The sequence below is a fragment of the Dermochelys coriacea genome, chromosome 4, assembly GCF_009764565.3.
Source record: "Dermochelys coriacea isolate rDerCor1 chromosome 4, rDerCor1.pri.v4, whole genome shotgun sequence".
Taxonomy (NCBI): domain Eukaryota; kingdom Metazoa; phylum Chordata; order Testudines; family Dermochelyidae; genus Dermochelys; species Dermochelys coriacea.
This window is the reverse complement of record NC_050071.1, coordinates 36,516,804-36,537,525: the sequence shown is the minus strand read 5'-3', so window position 1 is coordinate 36,537,525 and position 20,722 is coordinate 36,516,804. Positions and strand designations below refer to the sequence as shown.

At 39.1% G+C, this 20,722-nt stretch overlaps 1 protein-coding gene across 50 annotated transcripts in view; it reads right to left on the bottom strand.

Moving 5' to 3' along the window:
• Nucleotides 1–20,722, bottom strand: part of ANK2 (ankyrin 2) — a 581,571-nt gene that overhangs the window by 51,781 nt on the left and 509,068 nt on the right. For 31 of the 50 annotated variants that reach the window (XM_043513001.1, XM_043513041.1, XM_043513014.1 and 28 more), the window contains 4 exons: nt 5,860–6,084; nt 2,758–2,912; nt 850–1,061; nt 195–399 (listed from right to left, as the gene is read on the bottom strand). In XM_043513001.1, coding sequence (XP_043368936.1) covers nt 195–399; nt 850–1,061; nt 2,758–2,912; nt 5,860–6,084 — 797 coding nt within the window. Of the gene's footprint in view, nt 1–194; nt 400–849; nt 1,062–2,757; nt 2,913–4,037; nt 4,137–5,859; nt 6,085–20,722 lie in introns of all 50 variants that reach the window. The other 19 variants (XM_043512995.1, XM_043512994.1, XM_043512996.1 and 16 more) reach the window with 1 other exon arrangement.

The window sequence follows — 20,722 nt, the reverse complement described above, 5'->3', positions numbered from 1 at the left end:
TGCTGCTGTTCTCCCAAGTGGTGAAACATCAGTTCCACTCCAGTGGAGTGAATGCAGTTTATTTTCATACACCATCCCCAGCAAAGATTTTACAGAGATTTATGTCAATGTAATCTTTTAATACATTTGACCAACAACACTTTGTGATCTCAAGAGTCTGCATCACATACAAAACTCTGGTGCACTAAGCCTACCTGTTATGCTGCATAGTAATCTTAAAGTGGGTGTTTCTCCCCCATAACCATTCATCATCCCATCACTGGAGGCTTTGGGGACAGGAATAGTCATTGTGATTGGCTTGTGGAATTTCCTCCTTCTTGGCTCCAGGGTGACTATAGGACTGAAGGTTGCCTTGTTCCCTAAAATCTTCCTTACAAGTTCATTGTGCATAGGTTGGGCCTTTCCAAAGTAACAAGACAAAAATGAATAAACAATATGGAAATGTAGCTTAATGAAGATGTAAATGAATGTATCTGACCCCTGCCTGTGTTATGTAGCAAGTCATAATTAAATCCCACAACTCCTTTGTGAGCTATGTTAGTATTACCATCATAGCACAGAGAGGTTAAATGACTTGCCCAATATCCGACAGTCAGTCAGTGACAGAGTCATGAGTAAAACTCAAGAAATCTGACTCTCACTACCTTGCTTTAGCTTCTAGACCTGACTCTCTCTCCCACAATTTTTATTTTGCTGTAGTGGTATTTTAGATAGCAGTGGGCAAATGGTGAGCTGTTCAGCTGTCTGCTGATTATGAAATAGAGAAAATATATTGTTTTACCAGGGTCATGGCTCAAATAAAAAGCCAATGAGGAAGGTGTAATAAGCCTTGTCACTGCTTCTCTGTACCTGCAGGCCGACACGAATTCGCTTGGTTAGTGCGCCCTCTGGAAAGACTGCCTGCACTTGTGGTACTACAGTGCTGCTAAGCACACCTCCCTCAGGTCCAATGAGGTTGCTGTCCTGTTTGATCCGGGACACCACTGCAAAGTACTGTGGGAAATCCCTGGTGATGATACGGCAGATACGCTTCTTCTCAAGCTCCTCTGGAGTGTCAAGTACTAAGTGAAAAATGAGTCATGTTCACACAACAAGAATTTCATAGAGCCAACACAGCAATTTCCAGACAAGAAAAGCTATACATACATAGCAATTAAAGGTGAAAAGCTTTAAAGACCTTTGAAATGTAAAGCAAAAACGGTAAAAGCCAGAATTCTGAAGGGGGGATTAGAGATAGCCCAAAACACCTAATTCAGAACCAGACCTTTACTTTCCTGTAATGTGGGGGACATATAAATCAAGAACTTTGGTTTGAGCTGAACTTTACACTATGTACCTACTTGAAGGCCAAGGATAAAATCAACAGCACAAAGCTCTAATCAGTGAGTTACTTAAGTATGTGATTTAAACACATAGACAGTCCCATTCAGTTCGATAGTATTACTCACATGCTTAACGTTAGGCACATGCTCAAGTACCATACTGAATGAAGATCTAAGCAAGCTTTCTAAAAACTAAAATTCATCCTTCAGGTACGTCCTCGACTCCAGCATCTCCCTGCCCATCTGCCTGCCGTAGATCATGGTCAGTGCCACTATGGAGTTATTACTATCCCCTCAAGTTGCAATAGTATCTATGATTACTCAGCCCCTCCAAACAAGCAGCCATCCATAAAAGGTAATAAAATACAGCATGGTGAGATATTTGCGAAGGAAGCTCTTAGTTTAGTATTGTGAAAAGGGCATGGGAATTCATGTACCAAAAGGGAGTTAAACATTAAGATAAACGTTTTATATATGGAGGTTACTTACTGTCACTGGAAGTTCTTTGACATGTGTGGTCCCTATGTGTATTCCACATGTGGATATGCATGTACCCGAATCCGGAAATTCTTACAAGCAGTGTCCGTTGGCCACCACATATGCAATAGGTGTCTCCTCATGCTTGTGACTGAAGGTATAAGAGCCAGCGCAGGCTGAAATCTCTCCAGTCCCTCTTCTTATCACAAATCCAACAGGCTCCGAAGCAGTGGGACAGAGGGTGGGAAGTGGAATCCAGAGATAGAGACCACACATCTCAAAGAACCTCCAGTTACAGGAAGTAACCTCCATTTCTTCTTCGAGTGCTGATTCTTATGTCCATTCCACATGGGGGTTATTGGCAAGCAGTGCTCAGACTGGAGCTGGGAGTGAGTCAGGAAGCCGGAGGCAAAGATGCTTGCGGTACTGCAGATACCATTGCTGCATCCACAGCAGAAGCGTGAACTGAGAAAGAGGGACTGAAGAGGCATTGGCCCACACTGGCTCTTATTCCCTCGGTTGGGAGCATGAGGAGACCTACTGCGCACATGTGGTGGCCAACTTCTGGACTCAGGCGCATGGCACACATGTATACACCTGCACACATGTAGAATACACTTAAGGACCAGCACTCAAAGAAGAACTGCTCTTTACCAGATAATACCAGATATTTTTTCCCCTTTGCTGCTTCTAAATGTGCTAGGATGTCAGCAAACATATACCCCCAGCACTGCCATGTATACTAAGCATGTTATGATGTTCCACTATGATTCCTTTGAAACATCAGCAGAATGTGGCAACACGGCCTCTGGGGAGAAGGTCAGTAGTGAGGCAATCAATCAGAGAGGAGATAAACTAGGTCTTCTCCAGATATAGGAATAATACAGACAAAGGATCATTTTAATTCCTCTGTTATCCTCTTCAACCCTCACTCCACCCTTGTCCCAGCACTGAGTACCTTCATCCATTCCGTTGAGGATTTCATTCAGTTCATCCTCAGTATATTCACAGAAATGCTCCTTCCAGCTGTCCCCATTCTCACTGCGCAGGATTACCAGCTCTCTCTCTTTCCCACGCAGAGCTGCAAAATGGGGGATCTCCACGATCACAGGCCTGACACAGCAACATAGCACATTAAATGTATATGGGTGAGAGAGGAAGAAATAGAAGTAACCGCAATCCATTCAGTCTGTTACAAAGTAACCTGGAATTCTACCCATTTCTCCAGCATAGTTGGATGCAATCCTGAACAGCATATCAGTGGGTCACTAGAGCATCTTCACCTTTTATAAGGACCCAGTATGTACGGTAGGACAGTTTAGATGTGCATACATCTCTTTACACACTGTAGACAGCACTCAGTAAGGAAGCAGTAGTTTGAACAGAGATTTTATCGTGTTGTTGCAAACTGATAAAATTACTAAAACTCATGCTCATTTTAGCTGTCACCACCATGTGTGTTAACCTGTCCAATCTCATTTCAAAGAGAATCCACTGCAGTATATACAGACAGTGGGACAAATTCTAATCTGGTATACTAGTGAAAATCAGAATAATGTCACTGAAATCCATGGGCTTGATTAATCTCTCACTTATGCTGATTTACACCAACATTAATCTGGATTTCTACTAGTGTAGAGGAGATAAGAATTTGTTCAATTATGAACACACGTAAATATATATGTGTGTGGGTGTGTATATAGACACACACTCATAACTCTGGTATTTTCTACACTCTGGAAGAAAATATAAATATACACGTATACATATACCTCACGAGTGCATAATAATATAGGCCATCATGTACTTGATAAGTGTCATGCTTATTCATACTATGTTATATTATATCCAACATATAACATATTACTATCGGTTTGGTAGCAATGGGTGCAAAATAGACACACACACAGAAGATTCTTTTTAGTTCCAATCCAGGTTGCTTTGCTACAGACGACAAGCACAAAACAGCTGGCACATTTTACAGCTAGGAAGATCTCATGCTAAAACAAAAATGAAGGTCACGGAACTTTACAAAAAAAGGTATAAATATACCACCAAAACAAAAACCACATACCACAAGGATTGGAAAATGGTCCACTAAAGGTTAGATATACAAAATTTCAAATCATAGAAAGGGAAAATGTCATGGGCACAATGACATAAAAAAAAATCATATTGCAGGAGAAGGAGAAGAAAGGGGAGGCCAGCATCCATCAATTTGTTTTAAGTCTCTCCTACCCAAGGAATTTGGTTCCAGGAGGCCCCAGCTGAAGGATTCGGCTGACCAAGCTTTCTCCCTCATTTAGTGGGGGAGGAGCCGTAGGCAGATGAAGTTTACTGAGTACATCCAAAAGCAGCAATGAAAGAAAGAACATAAATAAGCTTTATGTATGTTTTTTTCAGAACCCCAGTGCCACTGTCTGGTCAACAGAGTAGAATTAGGTGAAACACTGAATAAGGTTCTGCCCTAGTTGTGCTCCACTGCTGATAGAAATTAATGAAATGCTTCCATTAATGTCAATGGAAGTTTTGTCACTGAACTTTATGGGAGCAGAATCCGGCTCTTAGAATGGATGCGTCAGTGTAGTACCGTAATATTTGGCAGGTACAGTACACAATACCTGATTTCACTGCCAGGACGCCACCCAGAAAAATGCCCATTAGTAGGGGATAAACCTATGAGGAGCGACACAAAAACTCTGACTAATGTATGCATGTGTGTTATTCAGATGAGTTTTTATTGAGATTCCTCATTGGATGGAAGTACCATTTAAAAAAAATAAAAGGTACTGCATTTAGCGTGAATGTGGGAAAGGAGAGAAGATTAGAGAAAAAATGATTATGACAGCAGAGGTATTCTGCTGGTATTTTAAATTTGGTTTTTGATAAGAACTGACCTAGATTTGAAGAGAATATTAAATTAGCATTTTGGTTGGCCGCTTTTCTGCTGATGCATCTGAAACCTACGAGCACCCCATTTGTCACAGAACAGGACTGGCCTCTATCTTTATGTTCCCAGTGTTTCATAACCCTTCCTGAGCCATTATTAAAGAACAGCATCAATAAAATATTGGGAACAAGCATGGAAACTTTCTCCTCTCATACTCGATTCAATGTGTTTTTGAAAAATATCAAACCACCTCTCACTCTTTCTCAAGCTCATTCCTCCAGATATAATTTCAGAAGGTGGCTCTGCTGACCACCTTTACATGACAGGACTTAACTACAATTGAGTTGTCTCAAAATGGATTTAAATTGTTGCCTTTCATAACTTCATTCGTCAGTTTCCAACTTAAGTCATTCACTCTATTGGAGGGGTTCCTTCAATCATCCATTTTTGGATGCTACAGTTGATAAGGAGAATAGCTGATAAAACAAACAAAAGTGTGGAGAACGGCTGGTTTCAGCTGAAAATTGCTAAAACAAGCACAGCAGTAGTTGCAGTTCTGATCTTTCTATTGGGTATTGCAACATAGGACAAAATAAACTGCTAAAGAATTCCTGAGTTGTCCTATTGTTTGAACATGCAATTTTAACCCCAGAAAAATCAAAGGCTTGTGCTTCCCAGATAGTCCAAATTATTGACAGCAGGCCTATAGACAAAACACAAGTTTCTACTATAAGTAGCTTTAACTTGTGCTGTATCTGTAGCAGGCTTTAAATTTGGTTTTAGATCAGTGCTGTGCTATTTCTTATTCATGCCTTAATTGTGGATGATTTAAATAGAGTATGAATTGCCTAACACTGACAGCAATGCGATTTCCATTTTACTAGCATGGCACTGATTAATAAACTTATTCAAGGAAGCACAATAAACCTTAGTGTTAGTGGTTAAAAAACATCAGTGTTTTCAAATGAAAAGGCATACAAGCTAAGTGAATTGCTGACAAGCTAATCGCTGATTTGCACTAGGGAGCCTATAACGTTATGATCAGTATGTAACAGTATACTAAACAGACCTTTTCAATTTAAATCTTGAAGCAGGGGCTACCCCAGTGAAATTTGAAAACGGATGGAGCTATACCTATCATTTTTATTTAGGTCAAACAGAAAGTCTTACCCAAGAAATTGAGCTCCAGAAGGTCCAACTTCAATCAGGCGGCTGGCCAGACCTTCTCCTTCCACCATCGGCGGCATGGTGGCCAGTCTATGGCGTTTCACCAATCTGCAGGTTACTCGTGTTGGGGCAGTGCATTTCCGAGGAGGAATAATGATCCTTAACCCGTTGTGTCTACAACCTCGCATGGCACCACCACGGGCATCCACCATGAAGCTAACCAAGAAGCTGAAAACAATACATTTATATTAGATATGATTGGAAAGTGTATTAGCCAAAGCAAAATCACTTCAGTTCTGTTCCAAATGGTTTTCTTTCAAAATGTAACAAACTATATATCTATGGCACTTTCTTAATACGTACTGTTAAAAAAACCAACTCCCCTTTTGTATATGTAGCAATAATTCATGCTAACATCCCTGATGGCTTGCACTAAAATATTTATCTTAAGAGCTTTTCATAGCAACACTCTTATTTTGCAATGCAACTGATGGAAGAAATATACCATATATAAAATATACCGTCATGACCAAGTGTCTCTATTTTATGCATATATATATCAATATACACATTTTCATATTATATATTTTTCCCCAATGCTACCTGGCATATTTCTACCACTAGTGTCATTGCAATGAAAGATGGGCATGATACACACACGTATAGTATACAATTTTAATATATATTATTAAAGGAAAATGTCTTACTAATGCAATAATATAAAGGCAATGCTGATTTTTTGAAAGGTCAGTATAATTTTTTTAGTAGTCTGATGTAACTAAAGCTCCTAAAATTATGTAATTCACAGATTATGCGCCAAATTTTGTTCTGGAATAAGCAGTTACAACTCCTATTAAAACCAGTGGGAGTTGTACCTCTTTATATCAAGTATAAATGTCTCCCATCTCTTTAACATTTAGCATTTCTTAAAAACTTTTCACTATATGATATCATGACAAACTGACTAGAGAGAAGAAAAATAATCTTCAAGATTTCAATTCACTTTTTTAAAAAAGTGACTATATTGACTTTTAAGAAGATAAACACTACTTCTTCCTATATTTAAGGTGCCCACTTTTCTCCTTACCTTTCCAAAGACAAAACAGGACAGGAGAAAATAAGGATGGGAAAGAGGAAAATAAGGATGGGATTCTTCTACTAAAATCATTTCCTTATACAGAGAGAATGGCATATAATCGAATGTGAGATAGGTTTGTTGTCAATTAGGATACTGTCCCAATGTGCCTCTGTTATATAAGGATAAGACAACTACAGAAAGATGTGAAGATGTGAGCAGGTGGTAACCATACTGTAATGGGTTTATTTATAAATTTCTGCTTTTTCTCTCTTACTATACACAATGTTAATACGTCCCTGTAGGACACCCTGCAGTGGCAGGAAGACATCTGTGGCAAGGAGGTCCCTCATGGCTTGAGATAAATTGCCTTTATTTTTTCCTTTCTCCTACATATAGCCCACTTTGTTCAGTCATGACTAGACAATGTGCTGATTTTGATAGTTTTGCTGCGATCTGGGACACAGCTTAATTAAAGCCATTTCTGTGAAATGTACAAAATCCTAGAAAAAATGGCTACTTTAAATTTTATATTGTTCAGTTTCATGACTTATCATCACCACTGCCTTGGGGGTGGAGAGGTTGGCTCTACAGCGAGAGGAGGAGAAAGTACGTGAGGCAGGATAATACCAGACCTACTTTTAGGACTACACTAGTCACCAGACAGGGATTCACACAAATGCTAACATCTGCACGGAGAGACCTGCAATAAAAAAATCTTACCACATGAGAGACAAATATAGATATTTTTCACTCTCTGGGGTCATTCGGTATTACAAATATTTGAATCCATTCATTATCAAAACATTTACAATTCATTCCACATGCTGTTAAAACAGAACACCCAACACTCCGTGCAAGTCATGTCATAAAAATGAATGAGAGGAAGGAGCCACAACCTGCCAATCTAAAGCACGCCATGCACCATGGATGCCATATGAAGAGACTTCCCACTCCTTCCCACACATGCAGTCTCCTATTCTACCACCATTCATATACCTCTAGATTTTGTTTAGTGTAATACCCTATGGAGTACAACCATTATCTCATTCCTCGGGGGCTGACGGTTTCTGTGGTTTTAACAAAAAACAAACAAAAATGAACAAGTGTTTACAGCTTTAATTCCTTAGGGTTCATTTTTGAAGAAAGGACTCTACCTATCTTAATCCATTCTAGATATAGTTTAGTGCTATAATATATATATATATATGTATATTATATATATATATATATATATATATATAATATATATATTTATGAATAGGGATGAAAGAGGAAATCAAGGATGCTAGTTGCTCAACTTTTACAATAATTCTATGTGATTGTCTTTCTAAATTAAAACAAAGTCATTATCTAGATACAATTTTTGTGTCAAATGAATGAAAATATTTGTGACTTTTGTCTCTGAGAATCAGCCTAAAATTCAATGATGAAGAATGCTTTAGAAATGCATTTAACAACAGCCTAAGTTCTGGGACGGCATAAGGAGTTCACAATCTGGTGTTAATATTGTGAACAACTACAGAAACTGCTACCACTGTTATTAGAGCTGGCTGAATTATTTGATGCAAATAATTTACTGAATGAATTTTGGCATTTTTTTCAAGTGAACTAATCATTAAAACAATTTTTTTTCATTATTCAACAAGTGCTCAAGATGGTCAACTAATAGTAAATGATAATGGAGTCAACAATTTTTTTCCCCTTTCATTCAGGGAATACTTTATTCCCAATGAAAAACTTTTTCTTAGAAATTAAGCAATTCCTCTCACATTGTGTGTCAACATCACTGAGCACATTGGGGCTGCTACTGAAATACAAATAAATAGATAATAATATCCATAAATAATAATTCAACCATCCCTAATAATGAGTATGGCATAGGACCCAATCAAGGAATCCCTGCTACAATAGCAATACTGGCCTCTGCTATTTTCACAGCTGGTACTCTCTTTTTATGTGAAGCTTTCTAAGGAGTGGAAGTTTTCAGATAAGCTAAAAAATGAGAAGTGAACTGAAATTATGATGCTTTCCCATGAAACAGACAGCCTGTACCCCTGTGAAGTAGCCCTGGAAGAGGATATTTGTTTAGACAACAAATCAATGGTGTAAAAGTGAGGTTAGAAATAGGACAAATATCTCTTTTTTCAACATTCTTATTTATACTGGAATTTTGCAGCATGTTCACAAGTAATACAGTAGCAGCCCCTGTGTTCCATCCACTGGAACATCCAAGATCTACTGCAGGTCAACTTACAATTCTAGTATGGTCTGTTTCTCTAATGAGTGTCACAGGTGCAAAGTACAAGCTATTTAACTTCAGCCCTTCTCAGCCAAAGACATCAAGGCGTGAAGCAAACTAACTTGTCAGTCTTCAGTTTATTTAGGGTATTAGCAGCTGGAATAAGCAAGAGAAAGATCCCAAATATTTATTAGTAAGGCCAGCTATTATCCTCAAAAACAGAAAATATAGGCCAAGAAAGGCACATTTGAGAGAGGATATAAAGATAACGAGAGTAAAAAAAGCATCACCGGACTAGGGACATTGACAATTCAGAAGTAATAGCTGATTTTGTTAATATAGCCATTAATAAAATGCTTAATCCTGCTTTCACTGACAGGGCCAGCCCACAACATTTTGGCACCTGAGGTGGGGAGCTCAAATGATGCCCCTATGCTCCCTCGCTTGGTCCAAAACTTTGAAAGGACTCAATTCTGCCTTTTTCCTGTTCTATTCCTCTCATGGTACTGCTCTGCTACCTACCCCAATAAAGGAAACCAAACAACTTAAAATGCCTTGTTCAAAAATGTTAAGCAACGCTTAACTTTCAAACGCCTGAACAGCAAATGTAACTTTTCTTGTCTGCCTAGTAAACACTGGCATTTTTATTCGTTTGAATAATTGAAGTGGTGCTTTCCATGCCTTCTTGGTTGCAAAGATTTGAACTGCTTTCTGAAGGTCCACAGTCTGGGCCAGCTCATGCTCTATTGAGATGGTTGCAAGGCCGAACAGCCTCTCCTGTGCCATTGTGGAGCGTAGATGTGTTTTTATTAACTTCAGCTGGGAGAAGCTGCGTTCTCCACTGGCAACTGTTACAGGAAATATTAGAAGTATGTGCAGAGCAACAAAAGCATTTAGAAAGAGGGTGGTCATTTTATTTGTGCACATATATTCCAGAACAGCCTTTGGAGTTGATCCTGCTGAAATGTATCTTGAAAGGGCTTTCAGTTCATCACCTAAATCACTCGCATCAATATCGCGCATGTCATCATGTGTCAACACTGTCTTTAGTGCCCTGCATTGCTGGTGTAGGTCTTCTTTAGGTATAGTGAGGAGTTTTGGAATATCATACGACATCCCAAATATACTGCTGTTTTCCTTGAGCTGCATGAAACATTCTTCAACTGACTGTATTGCACAACCTAGCACCTGGTTAAAGAATTCAACTTTGAATTGTTGTTTGGGGTCTCTTATCGGATTATCTCATGCCTCGTAAGCAAAATGTCTTCTTCTTCAGTGACTCTTGTATTCTTGAATGGGTGGGAAAATAGCTTCTGTGTGAAGTTCTTCTGCCAACTTCTGTGCACTCTTCAGAATGTTTTGAAATCCCTCATCTGATCGGTAAGACTGTAGGTATGACTTTGCTTTGTCCAGTTGGTCCATTGCTCCAGACCTATCCATGTCAACACCTTGGAGTCTTTTGCTTACAACATTTATTTCAAACAGTATGTCATGCCACAACACTAAACCACACAGAAATTTGAAGTTATGTATGTTTCTGGTGATTCCATTTCCCTCTGCCACTGTTCTCCCACGAACAGTACCAGTCATAGCATTATCCTCCATAATGGCAACTATGGCATCATCCATCTTCCCAATTTGGTGTTTGATAGGTTTTATCGCCTCCACTCGACTTTCCCATCGTGTGGCACTCAGTGGTTTCAGTGTCAGAGAGGATGTTCCCAGATGTTGCTTCAAAATTTGCCATCGATGAGTTGATGCAGAGAAAAATACATAGATGCTTTGAATTACATTAAAAAATTTAGCAGCCTCATTAGATGCTGATGCTGCGTCACTGACCACCAAGTTAATGAGAACTGCATGGGACAAAAAAAGCTCGAAGGTTTAACTCTCGGCTCCGTGTCTTCACTCCTCTTTCTTTCCTCTCATGTTGGCACCGTGTCTGCACTCCTCTTTCTTTCCTCTCATGTTGGCACCATTATCATAGCCCTGACCTCTCATGTCAGCTATCGCAATTCCTGTATCTTCCAGGTTTTTAAGAAGCACATTTTTCATACCAGCTCCTGTAGTATCATCAACATCTAGAAAATGCTCTCTGACAGTCACCATTGCAGGGATATTTTCACTCGGTTCTGTTGTTACAAAACGCACCATTAAAGTAATTTGTTCCATATGGCTGATGTCAGGTGTGCAGTCCAGAATAACAGAATATAAGAAAGGCCATACTGGGTCAGACCAAAGGTCCATCCAGCCCAGTATCCTGTCTACCGCCAGTGGCCAATACCAGGTGCCCCAGAGGGAGTGAATCTAACAGGTAATGATCTCGTGATCTCTCTCCTGCCATCCATCGCCACCCTCTGACAAATAGAGGCTAGGCACACCATTTCTTACCCTTCCTGGCTAATAGCGAATGAATTTATCCAGTTCTCTTTTAAACCCTGTTATAGTCCTTGTCCACAAGTTGACTGTGCGCTGAGTGAAGAAGAACTTCCTTTTATTTGTTTTAAATCTGCTATCCATTAATTTCATTTGATGGCCCCGAGTTCTTATATTATGGGGAAAAGTAAATAACTTTTCCTTATTCACTTTCTCCACACCACTCATGATTTTATATACTGTTACCCAGGGTTCTTTCAACCCAAAGCTCTTGGTAACGTTTACTCTGTGCGAGGTGGTGTCAGGAAATAAATCAGGGGAGACATGGCTGTCTGACCAATAGCCGGCTGGTACAAACAGGACAACGCAAAAGTGCTTTCGCTTAAAGCTAAACTTTACTTAGTCTCAAGCACTTACGCACGTCCGCAAAAGGTTAGTAAAACACCCCCAACCCTTGATAATTACCAAAGCTGAGTATGGCTCTCGAGTGGCACAGCGGCCAGCATCTGGTGGCCAAATCTTTCGTCTGCCGGTTGGGACTGCAAGATGTATCCAGAGGGAGAGTCCAAAAAGAGTCCAACTACCTCAAACTTTTTCCCCTTATTTATACATTAGACATGTCCCTTAAAGAAAACTTGTTACAAGCAGTTTCAGAGGTTCAGCAAAAAGTTCCTTCTGATTATTGATTAACCGAGTGTGGGTTTTTCCAGAGTTTGCAGCCTTGAGGCCCCCAATAGACATTCTTGGGGCACATCCTGCTCCTCTAAAATGCATATAACAGCCACTTCAGCACAATTCTTATCAGGAAGGACACAGGGTCAAGCTGCCCTCTCTGTGGCATCCAAAGACCTTCTTCCCGCCTTGGTTAAGCTAAGCCTGCTGACTTGGCTGCTTTTAGCAATAAGTCATAGTGGTTTCAGGCACTTTACTGGTTTGTCAAAGTCCCTCCGTACATACCTCTATCATATCTCCCCTTAGTCTCTTCTTTTCCAAGCTGAAAAGTCCTAGCCTCTTTAATCTCTCCTCATATGGGACCCATTCCAAACCCCTAATCATTTTAGTTGCCCTTTTCTGAACCTTTTCTAATGCCAGTATATCTTTTTTTGAGATGAGGGAACCACATCTGTACACAGTATTCAATATGTGGGTGTACCATGGATTTATATAAGGGCAATAAGATATTCTCTATCCCTTTTTTAATGATTCCTAACATCTCGTTTGCTTTTTTGACTGCCGCTACATACTGCGTGGACGTCTTCAGAAAACTATCCACGATGAGTCCAAGATCTTTTTCCTGATTAGTTAAATTAGCTAAATTAGCCCCCATCATATTGTATGTATAGTTGGGGTTATTTTTTCCAATGTGCATTACTTTACATTTATCCACATTAAATTCTATTTGCCATTTTCTTGCCCAATCACTTAGTTTTGTGAGATCTTTTTGAAGTTCTTCACAGTCTGCTTTGGTTTGAACTATCTTGAGCAGTTTAGTATCATCTGCAAACTTTGCCACCTCACTGTTTACTCCTTTCTCCAGATCATTTATGAATAAGTTGAATAGGATTGGGTCCTAGGACTCACAACTAGTTACCTCTCTCCATTCTGAAAATTTACCATTTATTCCTACCCTTTATTCCCTGTCTTTTAATCAGTTCTCAATCCTGAAAGGATCTTCCCTCTTATCCCATGACAACTTAATTTACGTGGAACTTGTCAAAGGCTTTCTGGAAATCTAAGTACACTATGTCCACTGGATCCTCCTTGTTCACATGTTTGTTGATCCCCTCAAAGAACTCTAATAAATTAGTAAGACATGATCTCCCTTTACAGAAACCATGTGAACTTTTGCGCAACAATTTATGTTCTTCTATGTGTCTGAAAATTTTATTCTTTACTATTGTTTCAACAGAGTAATATCTTGCTGACTTCAGATCTGCCACAATCTTCTGTTTGACTTTTGTTGCAAGTAATCTCATTTTGAATTGTTTTTCCAAGGTAGTGGTGTGTGTACATTTCTTGGGTGGTGACTCTTCTTAGATGCTCCTGGAGTACAGCATCAAATCAGCCATCAGCTCCACAATTTTAAGGAAGTTTCCATTGTTTGGCACATACAACTGATCTGAAGTGCTACGCAGTGCTAGGTTTTGGGGAGCAAGTATTCTCACAATGGCAATAAGCCTTTTCAGAACACTTTGCCAGTAAAGAGACTCTGATGCAATCTTCTCTTGATGCTGATCATCTATGTGGCCTTTAACCTTAGTCTCATTTCAAGCTCTTTTAATCTATGGAATGCTTTCTGGTGATTTGCTGCCTTCTCATGGCATGCTAGGTTTCTAGCCAGGATTTTTCCAGTCCTTTGTTCCTGTAGAACCCAATTTGGCTAGAACATTAGACTGGAAGAGTTTGCAACAAAAACAGTATGCAGTATTCTGGGTTTTTGAGTACATAAGTCATGGCCTCTCCACTTTGCCACCACTGGGGATTTCACGCCAGTAATGTGTTGGATGGGAACTTCTATTTTCATTGTTTTTTGGGGAACATGAAGTTTTTTTCACTTGCTGTGGCCCATGCAGTACATGGAAGTCCCTCAGGCTACTGCTGAAGTGGGTCCACAGTCCTGGATCATCTAGACTTAACGAACTAAACTCAGCAGCAGCTGTTTCTTGCGCCTCCAGCACACTCTTCTCTGATTTACAATTTTCTTCAGGAATGTGCATGGTTACATGCATTAGAGATGGAGATATGGATGCTGCAGTAGCTGCCAGGTCACCTGCACTCTTGACTAACTGGAAGATCAGGCATCTCCTCATGACTCACATCCTCACTGGGGCCAGAAGGCTAACCATGAATATTTGTGTCTATGTAGCTCAGGAGCTCCTTCCTGCTTAGATAGGAGATAGCTCCTTCCTGCTTAGATAGAAAATCTTCCTTTGCTTTCTTACTTTTTCTGAATTCTGCCCCAGAGGGGCATTTTCTTTTTTCTCTCATGACCGCTGTTCCGTGCAAGCTATAGTGGCTCTCAACACTCAATTGAAGGGGACAAATAAGCAGGCTGGTAGCAGGGCCTTGAGTGAGGGAAGATATCAGCGTCTTAAGGGCCTAACTGGCTCCTAGTACTTCAGTTGACTGACTGTTCTCCTCAAGTGGGTTCAGGGAAGCAGCAGGAAAACAGGAAGCTCCCTGAGAAGCTGGTGTTAATCAGTCCAGGGTCCTGGGGGTGCTAGAGAGGTGCATAAGAGGCTCCTCCTCCTCTCTCTCCCTGCAGCTCCTGCTGCTTTCTGTTATTCCCTCTCACCTTTTCTCCTGCCTGCCTGTTATGTCTCTGGTGCCCTCCTTCCTCCAGCACAGCACTCCACCATCTCTGTGCATCTAGACCAGAGAAAATACATATGCACCAGCAACAGACACAATTTTCTACACTCTGGGTCCTATTGTCCCCGCCCTCCAGTCTGGCACCTCGCGGCTGCCTCAGTTCACCTCATGGTAAGGCCAGCCCTGTTCACTGAAGTCGATGAGAAACATTCCACTTATTTCAATGGTGAAGGATCATGCCAAAAATGCAGGTCCAAGAATACATAGTAAGTGGAATATATGCAAATCAGCAAGTGTGGATGATATTTCTATTGATTTCAATAGCACCAGGATTTCACCCTACATGGCTTAAAGTAATGAAACAATGAATTTATTGGTTTCAGAGTAGCAGCCGTGTTAGTCTGTATTCACAAAAAGAAAAGGAGTACTTGTGGCACCTTAGAGACTAACAAATTTGTTAGTCTCTAAGGTGCCACAAGTACTCCTTTTCTTTTTAATGAATTTATTAAATCACTGGTAAATAATTCTGAAAAAAAATAATCCTGGAGAACGAAGGAGGCAGCAGATTTATATCAAAAATTAAATGTCATACCAGACTTTTAAAAATGGGAATAAAATAAGCAACCCTGACAATTACATCCAATAAGGCAAACCTCTATCCTGAGTATAATCATGGAAAAAATATTAAGAGGAAGAAAACCCAGTAACCTTCTAGAGTATAACAGTCATAAGCAATTATGGGTTTGATAAAAACAAAGGAATGGGGGTTGAATAAAAACAAATCATGATGGAAAATTAATTGCTTTTAAAAATCTAATTACAAACTAGTGGGTGAGCTGTAAAGTAACAGATTTTAATAATGTGTTCAGTGTTCTGATTCAGAAACTTTTACATAAAAAGTCAAGTGGTGTCATACTGATTAAACATTTTCTGAGGGACTGTGAACAAAAGCTAATGATCAACAGCAATGTATTGAGTTGTAGGAGGATTCTGCAGGGATGGTGCTTAATTTGATATGTTTTTAGTGATCTAGAGGATGAGAAAACAGCATATTATTTACATTCATAGATGATTCTAGATTGGAAGGTGATTCAAACACCAGTGAAGACATAAGAATAAAATAAGGGTTAAGACTGTGAGCAGGAAATAACAAAATTAGATAAATGCAAGCTAATGATCAATGTATCTATGGAAGAGTAATCTGAAACTGATATTGAGTAGGAAGGAAGAAACTGGAATACTGTAAACCAAAGGAGAACTATGTGTAATAGAGAACAGCTAATTATGTATGACTTTGCTATTTGTTATCGCAGCAAAATAAAAAGCCTTTGCAATTTTAGACATATGTTTACATCATTTCACAGTCTAGAGAGTTAATAGTACCTTTCTGTATGATTCTGGTGAGATCATGCCTAAAATATTATGCACAGTTCTGGACACTTAGTACTAGAGATGGGCTAGAGTCCTAATTTTTGAAGTGGGCAGTGCTATCAAAATCTGGATTAAACTAAGATCCACATTTAGTAATCTCTCTCTCTCTCTCTCTTTCTCTACACAATGGTACCCCAATTCCAAGATTACAAAACTTGAAAGGAGTTGGTCAAAATTCATATCCAAACCTGAATTTCATGGCTGGGGTCCATGTCTATTCAGTACGATAGATATGTTTTAAAAGGGAAGTCAGAGAATATCTGGAGAGATTGATTTATGGGGAAAGGTCAAAAGAACTAAACTAATTTACAGAAACTGATGAATATGGGAGATATAATATCTATAGTCATTTTAAGGGTGTAAAACAGTAAAGAGGAGGTATTAGGATGGTATTGGGGGTATAGCTGGGGCAATGGGATGAAATTGAATGGCGTCAAGTTAATACAAATATAAGAGAAACTTCTAACCATGAAGACTCTTTCAGAAAGATCTCTCTCAAGTGAGTGATGGGAATGCCTTCTTTTGAGCCCTAGAGTACACAAAACACTGAAAGAAACATACCTGTATCAACATAGCAATGGGCTAGATGAATCTTTTCTAGTTTTACATCTCTATGTATAGCTGAAGAAATCTGTCACACATCATGTTTTAAAGGTCCCTCCTGTAATAAATACATCTCAGGGAACTGTATTTCTTCTATGTGGGTAGGTATATTTGGTTTATTAGAATTATGTTCTATTTAAACTTTAATTGAGTCCTGATCCAAGATGGCAGCAATTCAGGAGTTAAAGCAATGAAGTCAAAATATACATGTGTCAAGGGTGACTGCACTAACAAGAAGGTAAACTTTCCTGGAGGTAGGGATGGACACCTTTTGAATTTGTTTCATTTTTGGGCAAAGTTTTAAAGAAAAAAGCTGGAAATGAAGCTTAGCAAAGATATGCTATGACCCTAAAGTTTATATAGTCTTGCAGGACTGGATCAACCAGCACAGTTACTAAGCTGTGCTTCCTAGAGTTTAGGATTAATCATGCTTGCAAGCAAATGTCAAGTGCTTGTTATGGCCCAAATCAAAGCGAAAAGGAAGTTTCAGGGCAAGATAGTGAAATTCTCCTTATTAGGGGGAGCTGTAGTAGATGAAAAGATGAAGAGAAGATGAAAAGCAACTAAAAGGACGAAAAACAAATACTCTTCAGGAAATATGATGTAAGTTGGGTATTCCATGGGAGGAGGCTAAGACATACTGTTCTGGCAAGAACAGTTACAGGTGAGACCAACCAATGTCCACTCTACTTAATGGATCAAATTCAGCCCACTGACATCAGTGCCCTTACTTACACGGGGGTTTAATTGCTAAATTTTGTCCACTATGTAGGTCCTAACTGACTGAAATTATATTTGGGAGGAGTTGATATGTGAGATGCATGAAAGCCATAAAGGTAATTTTATATACTTCACAGAGGTAGGTCATAGTATTGTGTAAATATAATATTCAAGCTTTATGGGCCAGATCATTAAAGCTGCCTTAATGAAGCTTCCATCTTTGTGCATGCAACTTTGCACACACCGTTTTCAAACACTATCACTCATGAAAATGTGACAGAATTTACATACACAAAACTCTTTGGGACTAATGGGATTTCTGCATGTAAATTCTGTCCCTGCCTACGAACCATGCTTTAAAAAGACAAATAATTGTCTGTGCAAACAAAATTATGTGAGTACAAATGTAGGCCAAAATTTTATAATCAAACGTTAATGTGGTGTAAGGAAGAGATAGGAGTTACCAGTTACATAAGGCCTTTCATTCCAAACAATCCTATAGCAATTCACAAATATATACATATTACCCCATTGAGGGAGAGCAGTTATTTTGGCTAAGCCCATGAGAGCAGGCCCATTACTCTTACAAGATGTCTGCAAAGCTTTCCACACAAAACAGACCAATCCTTTGTCAGCTTGTTGGCTTTTTTTATAGTCTCATTTGCAAGAATCATATAAAATGCATGGTGTTCAATTTATCTACCTTGGGAACATGAAGAGCTGAGATGCAGTTCAAGGAATTTTTGTATTGCGTACCTTCTGCTGTGACACTAAGGGCTTGTCTACAGGAACATTTAGTTTGGAGCAAGCTCAGGGGTGAATCTACCCTTCACTAGCCTGCTGCACAAGAACTACCCATGTGGACCCTACTGACATACTCTAACAATTTCAAAGCAGGGTAAGTCAAAACACACTAAGGAACTGTTAGTGTCCATCAGCATGGTCTGCATGGCAGACTAGTGTGGGGTAGATTCACAGCCTGGCTTGCTGCAAATTAAATGTTCATGTAAATAACCCATAAATTATTTCCTGGTCTGATTTTCTTGGTATGACAATAACATGTAAACTAACTATTTCTGTGCCCACTTAAAAATCCAGCAGAGAAATAAACAAGGAAATAAAGAATGGCTAGACCTATATTTGGGGGAAGAGAAGACATTATTTTGGGGCTTTGCTAAGTGTCATTGGTTTGTAAACTGTTTGCTAAGAGGTAGTCTCTTCAGATAGCAATGAATACCAGATTGTTGGGGCTCAGCTGCACATCTCTGTCTGTAGAACCATCTGAACAGCCATGCAAACACAGCTCCCTGAACAGTCTTTCTAAAACAGGCTGTGGTTAATGTTAAAACGAACATAAAAACTGAAAATGCAAAAGCAATACACCCTCATGATACAGTCAGTTCAGAAATGATTCTTCAATTAAGTTAGTAAGGCACATGCTTCTCATCATATAGCATGAAACAATAACAGTCATCACTGAACTATATCCACATAGATACACTTAAGAAATTTTCTATCTAAGTCATCTTAACTAATATAAGAAACAGGGAAACAAGGAGATAGCAGCATTCAGAGTTAGTCAGAGCGTGAAAAAAGTAGAAACAAATAGTTTTATCAGGCTGCTTCAGCAATTCTCAAGTTTAAAACTGGACAGAAAAACTGATCCAAAGGTCGCATTCAGAGATACTAAGAATCAAGGCCTTGATCCCCAATGCCTGCCTCTCCTAATTGGAGACACTTCAGTTTCTTCAGTGAGTGCTGAATCAGGTCAAAATTGAGCTATATATAGTATGGGGGAAAAATACATTCTGGGAGGACAAAAAACATGGCTCTAGCTGCAAGGCATCTGGAAACAATTGGAATTTGCATGCAATAGTGTACCCTTCACTGATGATAATACTTTTATTATGCTAAACGAAGAGCAGGACTGTTGGTGTGCATCCTTTAAAAATGATTTTGTGAATCATTACTTTCCTAATAATTTAATTCATCTAAGAATTTAAAAGTATCTTTCAACTGCCATTACAGTGATGTTTTAAAAAAATGAATGAATATATCAGACCTCAGTTTATTAATAGATTACAATCTCCTTCAGGTAAAGATTGCATCATTTTCTATTCTCTGTGCAGTACTAAACACATTAGTGGCTCAGCAAAATTTAATCATAGTCACATAGTGCAGCACTTGGCACCAACATGAAGGATTCAATTTAAATCAATACAATCAAACAGAATTAAGAATATAGGACCAATTTTACCCTTTTTGTATCAAGCATTTTTCTGATGAAGGGGAGTAATGCAGTTGGGAGAAAAGGGACACATTGTAGGTTGGGAAAATAGGGCTCTGTTTAACTGCCATTCTGAGGGTGAGTGGACAAACATACTAAAGCATCCTGAAGTGAGGTAAATAAGGAGAAGGATGAAAAAGGTAGGGGGTAGCCATATATTAACAGAATTATGCAGACATTCACCTGCTGTTGTCATGATCAAGACATGGAGAGGAGCGGCTGCAACAGAATAGATCATTTAGCATAAAAAAAAGAATGGATTAAGTGAAATATAAGAAGAAAACAGAAGAGGTTTTTGGCTTAAATATATAACTTTGTGTATATATCTATATACAGTATTTACAGAGAAGAGGATAAAAGTGAGTTCGGGATATAAGCATAAACAAACATCACGGGTTACTACAACAGCAAAATTAGAATGATTTAGGATGTCATCAGATCCTCTCTACATGTGTGCCTTAATCCCAGTTCTGAATTGGAGTGTTCAGGTTGGCACTCACATGTCTAAATTGGGCATTTGGAGTCCTGAATACTTATCTGAAACCCAAATAAGGGACTGTGCTCCCTAGTTCAGGTGTTCAAATTTGAAAATTGGGCCCTCAGCGTAACATGAGTAACTCTGTATCTACGTGTCTCAAATATAATTTCATCAAGAGATTCTGGTGACATCAAATTCCATAAGAGCTAAGATTCCATCGCAACCCTCTCTTCTCAAGTCTCCTATCATGAATCTTCTGTCCTCCAGCTTACCCCAATTTAGCATGTTTTTGGTCCTCCTTTCATTCCCCCTCTAGAGTGATATATTTTAAACTTATTCTTC